Genomic DNA, 14,695 nt, shown 5'->3' with positions numbered 1-14,695 from the left:
GCCAAAAGTCATTGTAGCAGAAAAGGTAGGGTTAGGACATGATGGTCTGATCAGCTTGTTCTTTCTCCTGAGTTGAGCTTGCAGGTCTGGGCTACGTGAGTTCTCTAAGGGACCGCATCTGTTACTAGAGAGGGGGTGGCGGGGGAGACACACCTCTCACCACAGTGGGGTTTTAGGAAAGGTTGAAGCCTATACTCTCTAGGGACATTGAGGCCAGGCCTGTTGAAGCCATTTAAGAGTATGACTTGTGTTTTGGCCCCTGTGAGATGCACTGAGCCCTGTACTGCATAGAGACTCAGAACCATGGCCCCCTGTGGCTGCGGCCTACCTCTGCCTCTCTTTTCCTTACATACTCTGATGTCCACTTATCCCCCTTTAGATGATAGACTTGGGCTTGCTGCTGCACCCTGGTGCCTACTTCCGGGACCTGTGGAACATTCTGGACTTCATTGTTGTCAGTGGAGCCCTGGTGGCATTTGCGTTCTCGTAAGTAAACCTTACATCTGCTCTGGATCAGAGGGCCTAGCCAGAACTCCGGTGGGGTGTAGGAGGAATGGGCTCATGTTTGGTCCATAGCTCTGTTACTGTGTAAGCGGGGCTGTCCTGCCTTCTTAGGTCTGGAATGTGCTTCTAAAGTCTGGCACCATCTGTTCCTGACACTACCTGTGATCTGGGAACTGTCTAGGATTTGGGGCATCTGGCTTGCTCCTTTGGAGCCTGCTTACCTGCTCTGAGGTGACTGCCTGAGTGAGGGATTGGTGTGTTTTTACCCCAACTAGTAGACATCTTTGTTTGTTGGGACTATGAGACTATTCTCTGATGCCTGTCTTGGTGACTGTTAGCTTGGTGATATTGGGACTAGACCTTCCATGGGAATCTAGGTAGGGCAGGCATAGGTGATGTAGAGAAACTGTGGGATGAGATTTAAAGACAAGAATGACCCCAAAGGGAGGTTCTGTACTTCTCTGGCACTCAGGTGGGCCAATGCAGGCTTGTGTTCTGCCTCCCACACTGACTCTGTTCTCTTTGTCTTCTTGATGCTGGACTCGGGTAGGAGCTTCATGGGGTAATGCCTCCCCTTTCTTTCATATTGCCTTACATCATGGCACGCCTCTGGCCCATCCATCATGGCCTCACACCTGCTCATCTACCTCCACCCTGTTTAGGCTGCATGCTTCCTCCCAGGAGCCATCCCCAGGCCATCATTCCTGCCATGCCTGTGGGGACTGGCTGGGGGCTGGGCTGGGCTGGGCTGGGCTGGGGGCTGGGGGCTGGGCTGGCTGGGCTGGGGGCTGGAGCTGGGCTGGGAGCTGGGCTGGGCATGGTCAGCCTTGGTAGGGAGGCCCTCAGTGAGCAGGGTATCTGTGTAGGTGTTAGAGGCTTGAGCACTGGCCTAGACGGTGTACTGAGGAATCTGAGTAGGAGCTGCCAGCAGTGACCACAGTCCATGAGGCTGGACATCCTGAAGTGCGTTTACTCTCGGGCAATGCAGCTTTCTTTTCTCCTCCATCTGTTTAGTCCCCTTCCCAGAACCTCCCAGTGTCTCCTATGGGTGACTTAATGAGCCCTCTGTCTATGACAAAGGAAATGAATTGCTAGAGTGTCAGCAAGGACCCTGGGGAACTCCAGGCAGAAATGTCAGAGAGGCTCCAAGATGGCAGTAGGAAAAGGATGGGTCTCAGGCTTGTGGCCTCTTGAGTGAGCAAAGAGGGGAAGGCTTGAGCTCAGAGAGCAGCCTCCAATGGGCAGTTCTTGGAAGTCTCCCTCCTTTATTTTTATTTATTTATTTGTTTGTTTGTTTATTTGTTTTTTGGTTTTTTTGAGACAGGGTTTCTCTATGTAGGCCTGGCTGTCCTGGAACTCACTTTATAGACCAGGCTGACCCTCAAACCCAGAAATCTGCCTGCCTCTGCCTCCCAAGTGCTGGGATTAAAGGCGTGCACCACCACTGCCCTGCTCTCCCTCCATTTTTTTGCCACCATCTTCCTGGATGGTCTATATCCTGGTGTATTGGAGACGGGTTAATGTGGGTACTGGAGGTGCTAGGTGAAAAAGAGGCAGGTTTTGTTGATTGTGTAAAGAACCCAGCCCAGGATAACCTTGTACCTGCAAGCTTTATCCCCTAGCCTCCATATTTCTGAGATTCTAGGCTGTATTACCATGTCCAGCCTTAAGGACAGTTTGATCTGATTCTGTGATGTGGGACTGAGGAAAGGGAAGTGTGAGACCATATCTTTCTTTTCCTGTGAAGGAGGCCTGGGATATACAGCTGCTTTGTATTGATCCTGGAGATTTGTTGGAGCCTATGAGAAGCCATTTGGGGCAGACTTAGCCATGCTTGCTTAGGGATCTAGATGGGAAGTGATGTCTGAGCTGTCTAGAATAGGGCTCTCTGTATGCAGGAAGCCTCCCAAGCCTTGTAGACCTGGCCCCTGACTGCTGATTCTTGCTACCCCCAACCTCCAACAGGCACACACAGCATTTGTGTCTACTCTGGTTTGCAGGGAGTTCTTGATCTGGTTTTCTAATCCTGGACTTTTGAGCTTGCTGCTGGTATTTGGAGTTTTGTCTATCTGTCTCCTCAACCTGAGTCCTCCTGCCTGCTCCTTTCTTGGTCATCTTGGTATCTGGCTGCTTCTCTGGGTCTGTCTGTCTTTCTCCTTTCTATCCCGTAGCTATCCTTTCCCCGCCACTTTTTTCCTCTCTTCCCCTTCCTCTCTCAATCATTGCCCCTCTCTTCTCCTTTCCCTTTAGCCCCTCTCTTCTTTCTTTCCTCTCTTCTCTCTCTATCCCACTCTATTGCAGTCTCTGGAATTGTCTCTGTATTTGAATGTCTCTTTCTTACTGTCCCCCACTTCCCTTTTGGTCACTTGAGGGATAGTCAGGTGGCCTGTGGGGCAGATGTCAATAAAATCCCCATAGTGACAAGCAGGTCACTGGCTTCTCTAGTGCTTGATAAAGTTCTAGCATAATAGGCAGGCTCACAGACCTCTACTCTGCTGGTTCAGCAGTGTCTGTCAGGAGCCCTGGGCAGGTGGAAGTAGCCATTACAGCCATGAGCATGGGCCTTTCCACTTGAGAAATCAGCTTCCCTGTTCACCAGCTGTGCGGCTCTGGTTTGGCACTGGCCCTAGCCCTGTTCTCAAGCAGCCATGGGAAGACTTCCCCCACTGAGCCTCTATCTGGAGCCTGAGACAAAATGCATAGGGCCTTATTAGACAGACCAAGAGGAGTGGTCAGAGCTGGACTCAACGCCAGCACTCTGCCCGCCGGCATCAGCCACTTCTCCCTTCTAGAGGATCCAAAGGGAAAGACATCAATACCATCAAGTCTCTGAGAGTCCTGCGTGTCCTGAGGCCCCTCAAGACCATCAAGCGGCTGCCTAAGCTCAAGGTTGGAGTCTGGAGTTGGGGATTAAGAAGTGTGCTGTACATGTGGGGGGTGGGTGCATGTGTCCACAGATTGTTCACCTGTGTGAGAGGACAAATCTTGCTCAACTCTAAGACTTTTCTCCAAGGAGGTCTGTCCCCAGCAAAGGACCTTCTTCCTTAGCCACTAGCACCAGGTGGGACACTGTGGCAGGACAGGGAAGCACAGAGGACACGGGATGCAGGAGTAGATGCCAGGAATCAGGGATTCCAGAAAGCAGCTCCGGGGCTCAGTAAAAGAGGGTAGGTACTGCTGTGTTTCTGGGTGAAGGAAGCGCAGTATAAACCCAATTTAATAATTACAACATGCTTTCTGTGCTTTTGCTCCTTTAGCTCTTTAAAACATGTGCAGTAGATTTTCAACAGCTTGGACATTTAAACCTCAGGGACACTAATCATAGTGTAAGGTATGGGAGAGTGGCTTAGTTCTTATGTATGAAGTGATATGTGGGGAAAGGCATCAGGGAGTCTCTGGACCAAGGCAGCATTTGTACTTGAGGCAGCAGGGAAAAAACAAAACAGAACAGACCAAAACAAAACAAAACAAAACAAAACAAAAACACCACACAGCGTGGATGGGCCTGAAGCTTCCTTGGCCCAGGCAGCTGGCAGCATTGGGAGTTGCTAACCAGTGCCATGAGAGAGGACTGTGGGTCATCAGGGGAGCCTGAGGCAGATCAGTTCTGGGTTCAGGGTGAGAGGATCTTCAGTCACATCTAGATTCCAGAATACATTCGAATTCTGTGTCCTATGGTCCTCAGGGACACAGTCCCTTTCCTACAGCTTTAGTCTTCCCCTCTGTCAATGCTGTTGCTGGCCAAGGACAAAGCAGGGATGGTGCACAAGGTTGGTACATGTCTTGTGTGCAAGGCCTGGGGACTCTGCCTGCTTCCTGTGGCCTGGCTCCAGCCTACCTGCTAGGCCAGTTTTCTTGGGTATCCAGGTGGCAGGTCTGGTGCCTCCAGCCCACTGATAAAAGCCAGAATGACACTCCTTCCTGTGAGAAAGACAGCTGTTAAGGTAGCTTGCAGCCTTCTGTGGCCATAGGTTAGAGAGCCTTAAGGGGGTCTTGAATGCTTCAGGGAGTCTGAGCCTCCACGTTCCTGAGGTTCGGGGTGGGTCACTGTCCTGTTCTGTTTTGATCCTCTCCATTCCCTTTCCTAGCTTACCCCCATCTCTTTCCCTCTCTCAGTGGCCTAGCTCACCCTAATGACCACTCAGCTCCACTCTGGCCTCTCCTGTGTGGGTACACTCTTGCATGGCTCTGCTCTCCTCTCCATGCAGGCTGTCTTTGACTGTGTGGTGAACTCCCTGAAGAACGTCTTGAACATCCTGATTGTCTACATGCTCTTCATGTTCATATTTGCCGTCATTGCCGTCCAGCTCTTCAAAGGGAAGTTCTTTTACTGTACTGATGAATCCAAGGAGCTGGAGAGGGACTGCCGGTAAACTGAGGCCTAATTAATGCGACACCTTATGTGATGTGCATGCCTAATTCCTTCCTATGGTTTAATGCCAGCTCCGAGATGTGCCGCATTTTTCTTGACAGCTGGTATTTGGCTTGTTTCTACCTTTTGGTTATTGTAGTTAGTGCAGCCATTAACACTTTTGCATAAGTTGTTGTTTTGGTAGGTGTGTGTATTAATTTCTCTTGGATGTATACCTAAAGGCAGAGCTCCTGAGTAATGTGGGAACTATTTTATTATTGGAAGAGATGCCAGATGGTAATCAAAGTGACTGAGCCCTTCTGCATTTCTAAGTACTATTTTCTCTGCATCCTTACCAATACTTACTATTTCCACTGCTTTTATGTGTGTGTGTGTGCGTGTGTGTGTGTGTGTGTGCGTGTGTGTGTGTGTGTGTGTGTGCGTGTGCGTGTGCGTGTGCGTGTGTGTGTGTGTGTGTGTGTGTGTGTGTGTAAGGTGGTGGCAGTGCTCATGTGGCACAGTAAGTGCAATCATAGGGAATGTCCCTTCTTCCACCACTTAGGTCCCAGGGATTGAACTGAGGTGGTCAAACTTTGTAGCAAGCACCATTACCTGCTGAGCCATCTCGCCTGCCTTGATTGCTTTTATTTAGATATATTTATCCTAGGAACAAAGTGATACTTCAGTGTGTTTTCGATTTGTTTTTCTTTCTGATAGCTGATAATATTGAACATTATTCATGGACTAGTTGGTCTTTCATGTGACTTCTTTGAAAGAAATGCCTGTTCAGATATTTTATCCGTTTTAAAAATTAGCTTGCCTTTTGGTATTGATTTTACTCGTATTTTGTATGTTCTAAATACAAATTTTCAGGTTGGTAAAGATTAACAATAGTTTCTCCGATTGTTTGGATCATCTTTTCAGTTTCGGTTTCTTCCCTCTCTTTTGAGACAAGATCTGAAATGGAGCTCACCACCCTGCCTCAGCTTCCTGAGTGCTGGATTGAAGGCGTGCACCACTACACCAAGAGCACTCTTATTTTAACAATGACTTCTTATATTTATTTGGGGATGGTGGTACATGCCATCCTCTCCGTGTCAGAGGACAGCTTGAGGGAGTTGGTTCTCTCCTTCCCTCATATGTACCTCAGGGATTGAACTCAGGTTACTGTCCGGACAGTGCCTACTTTTACCTCTAATCCAGCTCACCAGCTCTCTTACCTTTTTTATGGTGTTTTTTGAGACACAAAAGTTTTTAATTTTGCTGAAGTCCAACTTCCCCTTACCCCTTTTGTTGTTCATGATTTTGGTATCTAGCTAAGACTCCATTCCCAAATAAAGACTAACCATGTGTTTGCTTCAAAGACTTATATAGATTTGATACCAATGTTTATACTTTTGGTCCAGTTTTTTTCATTTTCAATAAAAGTTTATGATAAAAAATACATCTCACAATGAAACCAACTAGTTCTGAAGTCTACACATTTCTATGATAAAGATTTAGTGGTCAGAGCGGCCCAGTTTTATGAACTGCGTAGTGAGGCTCGGGTGGTGGGTTTGCAACTCCCGCCACTACCATTGAGAACACTTCTCTTTCCACATGGAATGGTCTTGGTAAATTTTCAGCAGCCACTTGACTGTAAATCCATGGGTATTTGAACTGATTACCATTAACTGCCTTCATCTGCTGTTTCCTGTCTCCAGGGGTCAGTATTTGGATTATGAGAAGGAAGAAGTAGAAGCCCAGCCAAGGCAGTGGAAGAAATATGACTTCCACTATGACAATGTTCTCTGGGCCTTGTTGACGCTGTTCACAGTGTCCACGGGAGAGGGGTGGCCCATGTGAGTGCCAAACTAATTGTGGTAGCTAGTTAGGCACGGGTACACTGAGGCAGAGTCTATGTGGTTTCCCTACTTCTAACCTCATGATGAGGTCAGGTGGTATAGATAAGAGCCCTGTCCCTCTTGGGCAGAACTGAGTTTCATCCCTGAGAAAGAAGAGTGAACCACATTCTTGGGGTAGGACTCAAGCCCTTTCTATGAAGGTCCCTATCCTTGAGGTGCCCTCTCCCTGAGGTGGAGCCCAATTCTCAAGATGCAGAGCTGTGTCTTATCTCTGAGGTCTGACACTGAGGTGCAGACCCGAGCCCCATCCCCGAGCTACAGAGATGTATGGCACTCTTGAAGTACAGCCCTGAGTTCCATTTCTTATATGCAGATCTGAGCCCTACCCCAGAGGTGCAGACCCAGGCTCCCTTGGCAGCTCTCCTGAAGTGTGCTCTCCCCTTCCTTAGGGTGCTGAAACACTCTGTGGATGCCACCTATGAGGAACAGGGGCCCAGTCCCGGGTTCCGGATGGAGCTCTCCATCTTCTACGTGGTCTACTTTGTGGTCTTCCCTTTTTTCTTTGTCAACATCTTTGTGGCCTTGATCATTATCACCTTCCAGGAACAGGGAGATAAGGTGATGTCTGAATGCAGCTTAGAAAAGAATGAGGTAGGTCAGTGTTGTGTGGGATCCTGGGACATAGGCACTCTGGGGGAGATTATCAGTCTTCCTTCTATATGGGCATGGCTTGTGGCTCGCATAGGCAGGGCCTCTTTTTTTCTGCAAATAGAGACTGCAGATCAGTTGGATCTACTTGGAGGGAGCTTAGCTGCCTCTACTGCCTCCTCTTCTCTGGGCTCCCTGAAAGGGTATGGTGAGGAAGTTCCAGTTATAGTGGGCAATGCTTTGAGTTCATGGCTTCCTTCTCTCCCTACAGAGGGCTTGCATTGATTTTGCCATCAGTGCCAAGCCCCTGACACGGTACATGCCTCAAAACAAACAGTCGTTCCAGTATAAGACATGGACATTCGTGGTCTCTCCACCCTTTGAGTACTTCATCATGGCTATGATAGCCCTCAACACAGTGGTGCTGATGATGAAGGTATGTAAGTCCCACCATGTACTTGCTAGGGCTTGTTGTGTGTGAGGATCCAGGGTAGACATGTTTTTTCTCTCTCTCTCTCTCTCTCTCTCTCTCACACACACATACACACACACACAGACTCACACATACACATGCAGATATACTCACACACACACACACACATGCAGATATACTCAGACACACACACAACACACACACAAACACATATATGCAGATACACACACACACACACACACACACACACACACATACACACACATTCATTCTGTCTCTCTCTCTCTTCCCTCCCCTCACCCCTGCCACCTCTCTTTCCTATTCACTCCAGATAGGGAACCCATAACCTACCAAGTAACAATTCTACCAAAGTCCACCTAAGTGAACCAGTAAATTTTTATTGGGGTTACCTGTAGGATTACGAGTGAGGGGTTTCTTTCAGAAACAGGGACAGAGCAAATGTGGCTGTATCAGCAAAAAACTTACCTCTGTGTAGGTTATGACTCCCCAGAGCTGTAACTGAGGAGCTCTGCACAACTTGTAGGCAGCTCAACATGTCTGAGAATCTCCTCTAACTAGACTGGTCAGGGCCCCTCCCCAAGCAGTTGTTTACTGTTTCTGTAACCCTGGGGAAGAACCCTTATGGATCTTGTAAATTTCAGCTTTCTCAGACGTAGGAAATCTGCTTAGAGGGAATGTCTGAATTAGGAGGAGACTGCAGTAAAACTTGGGTATGGGTCTTATTTTGAGGCCCAGAGGTAGTTCTCCTTGCTGCACATGCTGCCTGCCTGTGTAATCCATTCTCTCTGATTTGTAGCTGAGGCACTGAAAGGGTTATAGAAGACCTGAAAAGAGCAAGAGGCGGTAACCCAGATATGGGCAGATGTAGATATTTCTCTACCCATTGTGTAGTCAGGAAATTTGGTTGCTTCCAGTTGGGTGCTGGGGCTAATGCGTCCGCAGCCATCAGCCCTTATTTCTCCGGGCAGTTCTATGATGCACCTTATGAGTACGAGCTGATGCTGAAATGCCTGAACATTGTCTTCACATCCATGTTCTCGATGGAGTGCATACTGAAGATCATCGCCTTTGGGGTATTGGTATGTGCCTCAGCTTGCTCTTTGCTTTGTGATGAGCTACATTCTGGCATCCTTCCCTGTTTTTGAATGGCCTGTGCAGCACTTATGATACTGTGAGCGTCCCGAGGAAGAGCTGCTTTGCTCTCAGTTGCTTGAGTCTTGCCCTGCCTTGGGCCGGAAGGCCTGCAAGCCTGAGATTCCCCTTTCTGCACCTTTAGCTCTCAGTTATGCCTTTCCCCAGACTGGAAGTATTTGCATGCCTGCTGTGACATCTGCTTCTCATTGGCCTTGTGTTAAGCATCGATCACCTTTGCCCAGGGAAGCCATCAGCACTGACTGCCCTCTTTTTCTCTAGAACTACTTCAGAGATGCCTGGAACGTCTTTGACTTTGTCACGGTTTTGGGAAGTATTACTGATATTTTAGTAACAGAGATAGCGGTAAGTAGCATTTCCTGCCCCCCATCCAGGGTCCAAAGTGGCTTCCTTCTAGAGGGTTGTCCGCTAGGCGTTTCCCCAGGGCCCACTGTAACTGCCTTATCATGAACCCCTAGGAGGTTCAGGATGGGTCTCTGTTGCTGCTTCTCTCCAGAGATGGAGCTAGATAGCTGGCTGTTGGGTCAGCAGTTGCTCTTCTTGGGTAAGAATGCAGTTCTGGGGTTGGAGAGATGGCTCAGCAGTTAAGAACACTGACTGCTCTTGGAAAGGACCTAGGTTCAATTCCCAGCACCCACGTGGAGGCTCACAACCTTCTGTGACCCCAAATCTAGGGGAGCTGACAACCCCTTCTCAATTCCTTTGACACAAAGACATGCAAGTGGTACACAGCCATGCATGTAGACAAAACAATCATACACTTAAAATACATAAATCTTTTTAAAGGTAGTTCTCAGAGGTTTCAAGTTGGTAGCCTCAGAATCTCCTGAAGCTCCATGGTAACAGCTGACCAAGAACACGGGAATCTAATGTGCCTGTGTATGTGTTGGATGTATTTAACAGCTTGGCATCTAGAATATAAGCCAAATCCAGTCAGAATTTCTAATCCAGCAAGAATTTATATTATGAAGTCTCTACTTCTCTATTTAGAGATTCTTCCATTAAACATATCCTGGGTGTGATGGTTCATGCCTTTAATCGTAGCACTTGGGAGGCAGATGCAGGGGGATCTCTGAGTTCAAGGCCAGGCTGTTCTACAGAGTGAGTTCTAGGACAGCCAGGGCTACACAGAGAAACCCTGTTTCAAAAAAAAAAAAAAAAAAAACCGACCACCACCAACAACAACAATCAAACAAAACAAAAAACCAAAACAAAATATACATATGGATAGTATTTAAAGCGTGTCCTATATCGGGACATTAAACTCAACAGCTTTCAGAGTTGGAATCATGAAGCACCATTTTTAGTATAACATATTAAATTAGAAACATAAAAACCTCATCTCTGGGAGCAGCTGCTGAAATGGCTATTCATATAAAAGTTACTTTTTAATAAGAAAAAGTAGGTAAGGACTAGGAAACAGCTGTGGTAAGAGAAGCATAAGTAATGCTATTTTGAGCCAAGTAGGGAGGATTTAAGTCATCTTCAGGCACCTTTAAGATGGGGCGGGCCCCCATCAGAGGGGTCTCTGCAGTGAATGGAAATGATAGGACCTCATCCCTGAACTGTATGAGGCAAAGGGCCGTACAGGGACCAGTGTGCCGCCCTTGGCTGGCCCGAGGGCATGTGTGGAGGTGAAATGGCCTCGGACTGCATTTGTTGTTGTGGAGCTAAGGGACACCACTGGTGCTATTGCCACAGAAGCACAGTGGAGTACAGGCTCTTACCTGGCTCTATTTTACTCAGAGCTCACGTTGTATGTGTAGTGCATCTTCAGAGATTACCTTCTGGTTCCTTGAGAGGCAGACTAGAGCTCTGGTATGTTAGTTCAGGCTGACCTGCTGATGCCAATCATTGTGTCTCTTCACTCATTTCTAGAGTCGCAGGCAGATGGCTGAGCCTCTACTGCTCTGGTTTCGGGCTCGATGAGGCAGTCCATATCCTTACTCCCAACTGCTTCTGTTTGCTGTTCCTCTGTCTACCTCTGGTTAGGCTGGAAATCCAGTCACTGTTTAAGATTGGCTATGGCATTTGGAACAGTCTTGGGAGATCCAAGTCCCAGGTGGACTTCTCTCCTGTCTGTCTTGTAGCTGCAGCTCTGCCTTTCACAATAGTTAGGGTTAGGCACACTGGCCAACATGGAAAATCTTTGCATGGAAGGGAAGTCCCCTTTCAATCATGTGACTGCCATAGCTTTGCGTGCTCTTTGTGGAAGTTTCTCAGCTTTGGAACAGGACCTATGTTGATCCCAAAGTTGAGAGAAGATGAACACAGAGTCAGCCCTGCTTTCCTGTAGGGCTGGAGAGAGCTCTGGGTCCCTCCATGGGGCACTGGTGAACTTGATGTTGAATAAATATTCCATCTCCATAAAGCAAATGTCCAGTGCTGGGCTACTGTCTCACTGTTTGTTTTGTTTTTCTCTCTTCCTTCCATGTACTTCCTTTGCTTGCTCTGAGATGATGTTCTATTGGTTCTGGTCAGTTTGATATTGACCCTGTGTGAAAAACAAAAACAAAAACAAAAACCCAACACAACAAAGTAATGAGGCTGAGACCTGAAGGTTGACCTTTGGCCTTCACATGAATATGCAAATATACACCTGTAAACCCATACACACATGAACACTCAGATACATGAAACTGTGTGCCATGTGGTTACCCCTGGGCACAGACTGAGCACAACATTTCATCAGAGATTAGAGAGAGACTCATGGGGCCCTACCTATCTCTAGAGGGACTATTGGTGGTTAACTGTTGCTGGGAAAGGTGCTATTTTCTTTAGTGATACAACCATTGCAAAGTATCCCATGTTCTATCACATAACCTCTTATGTAAGCTCATCTAAGCACCCCCTAATCAAACTCAGCAGAACATCTAGCCATATTTGGAAAGAGGTCCTTCAGGATCAACTTCTGTTCATTACTCCGTACAGGGAGTGATGTGCTATTAGCATGAGCAGGGAGTGTATATATAGCCTTGTGTCAAAACATAACTTGGGCTTCTTTCTAGAGTAAGCAGTTTTGTACAGGAGTATAATATAATCTGGATATTAAGACATGCATCGAGCTACTTTGTGGAGAATGAGGCACAGTAGCTATCTTCATTGGGCCCTCCCAGAAACAGAGCCTAAGGCAAAATTTTGGTGCAAAATTTTCATTTGGAAGTTAAACTTGGGAATACTGGTAGGGAAGTAGTGAGTGCCAGAGAATAGAGTGGCCAGCCACAAAAGGTATTTACTAAAGAAGTTATCCCATAGGGAGTTCCGAGTGAGATTGAACCATACCTATCATTCTGTCAAGCAACAAGGAAGTTGAGGAAGTCTTTATCAACTTCTGTTACTAGCTAAAGGTTCCTAGGGGATTGGCCAGGGAATATCTAACTTCTGGAAGTTCCTAGGAACCCTCCCACCCCTCCAGGAAAGAGTGAATCCTGTTTTGGGTTCTGGCCCTGAGATGCTGAGGTCTCTGGGACATGTAGAGTATGTTCAACTTTCTGCTAGGGGTCAGGCTTTGGAATTGTGGGGTGAACTGTGGGTGAGAACCTATTGGAGTCTAACTATAATTTGAAGACAGAGCAATGGGTGAACCATATGTGGCCATGAAAGGTGAGGCAAAGTGACATGAGGTGTGTGGCCTAAACACTTGGGAAATGGATTGCTATGACTCGAACTGGGAGAGACATACAGTTGTGCACCTGATGATGTGTGTATCCCAGGAATAGGTTTGTTGAGGAAGTTTGGGGTTTAGCTGTACATCTTAGCTTTGCATTTCCTGATATACTTCCTTGAGGCTGTTGGGCAAATAGACTTGAAGTTCAGTGAGGCAATCCAGGCTGGTTGCACGAGCTCTGTGGCAGTGAGTATATAAAATAATATTAGATATGGAAGACTGGGTGAGGTCCGTGAAGGATGAGTGGCTGAGTACTGGGACATTCCAGTAGTAGTGACCAAGGATATGAGCAGGAGCCAGCTTAGGAGGCTACAGAAGCATGGAAGGTTTCAAGAAACAAGGACGTTCTGTGAAGAAGAAAAACACACACAAAAGTGGGAAACTTACAAATTAGAAACTATAAATGGCCAGTTAGCATAGGGGAAGGTAGCCAACCTGATTTGTAATCAGAAAAGTACAACCTGGAGACACTGAGCTGCTATTTGTCCTAACCGGCCTGTCACTCACTTACACATTCTAATGCTCAGGGTTGACAGGACATAGGCCATCTAAAACTCACACAGTTATCAACTGTATAACTTATACGGAACACTTTACAGAAGCTAAAATGTTGATAATACACACATCTTCAGCCTAGCTCTTCATATGGATGCTATAGTAACACAGAAATATGTGCCATCACTGATGGAACGTGTTAACTATTGAGGTGCATTAATCCTGAGAAGACAGTGGTGTAAGTACATAAGTGACACCCACATCCGTGTGGATGCTACTCATTATTAGAGCCATGTTTGAACAAGTCGAACAGTTTGTACAAGCTACCATTGCAAAGGCCAAGAGTAGGCAAGCACAGACTGAATGCATCTTAAGAGTTTATGGCAACACTATAAGGATACGCCATTATTGGTAAGAATTAAAGATTGCTACCACATCTAGGTATCAGCAAGAGAAGCAAGAAGAATTAAAAAGTGATGGTGATAGTTTTTAGGCTGAATGGTAAATACATGGGTATTTATTTTTTTCTTCAGATTAATATACTTGTTTGTATATATGATGTTTCATGGTTTTACAATGCTAATGATGTAATTATCGCAAAAAGAAAAGCTGAACCTCGCATTTAAATAGAAAAGCAAAGTGTTTTGTCTTTTTAGTTCCTGGTCTTAGAGAATCTGAAAGTCAGGGCATCTAACCCTGAAGTATTAATCCCAGGGTGGTTTCTGAGGAAGAAACCTGCTGCTTTTCCATTATCTGTGTACTTCCTCCCTGGAAACAGGATTCTTCATTTACCAGATAAAGTGATCCAAGCACCAGACTCCTAATTGTAAGGACAGTCTTAGGGAGTTTCCACATCTCCTTCCTAGAGAGAAGCCTGAACTGCTGATTGCTGAAAATACCTAAAAAGAGGGGTGCAGGCAAGGGCCAGACACTGGCTGACATCTCTACAGTGTAGAGCTTTGTTCCAGGTAGAGGCCTGTGGTGCAAAAGCAAAAATAGCCAGCCATTCTGTGCCTGTGCGGCTGCGTGGCTGCGTGGCTGATCTTTCTGCGTGGCAGCCTCTGACTGCATATGAAGGTCTGAAGCATCACAAGACTTAGTGCCCAGCAGGGCTGCTGGGAGTTGGGGATCATTATGGTTGGGGGCCGAGTATTATGAAAACTCAGCCACTTGCTCTTGGAGCTCAGGCTATGCCTGGAGGAGATGGGAAGAAAGGAAAGCCATCGTGTCGTTGATCAGCATTCTGCGCATGTGTGTGTTTCATTTTATAGACTTTCTTTGCAAATTCCCCTTTTTCCTTAGGCAAAAATTGGAGTGTCAGTTTTCTTCCCCAAAAACCCAGCAGATATAGCAGGGGTGCCTAGAAGAGGGCTCTGCGTGGTCACAAAACTGACATTCATTTCTTTGCCTGGAAATAAAAAATAACAGTGTCTGTGACTCATCTTTGGATTTGCATTACAAACAAAAATGCAAATGGATCCCATTGTCTGCATAACCTATAGATTTCAAAAACATGCTTTGAGTGGACACACTTTCAGAAAATTTCGTGGTTTAATAAGAGCCTGCATTTTCTACTTACA

At 46.6% G+C, this 14,695-nt stretch overlaps 1 protein-coding gene across 24 annotated transcripts in view; it reads left to right on the top strand.

Moving 5' to 3' along the window:
• Positions 1–14,695, top strand: part of Cacna1b (calcium channel, voltage-dependent, N type, alpha 1B subunit) — a 159,341-nt gene that overhangs the window by 105,424 nt on the left and 39,222 nt on the right. For 15 of the 24 annotated variants that reach the window (XR_003950091.1, XR_374052.3, XM_017315140.1 and 12 more), the window contains 9 exons: positions 380–486; positions 1,055–1,066; positions 3,297–3,393; positions 4,713–4,873; positions 6,559–6,696; positions 7,149–7,350; positions 7,619–7,783; positions 8,770–8,880; positions 9,215–9,298. Coding sequence is in view for 22 of the 24 variants with exons in the window: in XM_017315140.1 (XP_017170629.1) it covers positions 380–486; positions 1,055–1,066; positions 3,297–3,393; positions 4,713–4,873; positions 6,559–6,696; positions 7,149–7,350; positions 7,619–7,783; positions 8,770–8,880; positions 9,215–9,298 (1,077 nt within the window). In the remaining 2 variants the exon portion in view is untranslated. The remainder of the gene's footprint in view (positions 1–379; positions 487–1,054; positions 1,067–3,296; positions 3,394–4,712; positions 4,874–6,558; positions 6,697–7,148; positions 7,351–7,618; positions 7,784–8,769; positions 8,881–9,214; positions 9,299–14,695) is intronic. The other 9 variants (XM_006497634.3, XM_006497632.3, XM_017315156.1 and 6 more) reach the window with 1 other exon arrangement.

This window comes from Mus musculus, chromosome 2, assembly GCF_000001635.26.
Source record: "Mus musculus strain C57BL/6J chromosome 2, GRCm38.p6 C57BL/6J".
NCBI lineage: Eukaryota > Metazoa > Chordata > Mammalia > Rodentia > Muridae > Mus > Mus musculus.
Note: the sequence above shows the minus strand (reverse complement) of the source record. Positions and strands in the feature narration are given on the sequence as shown.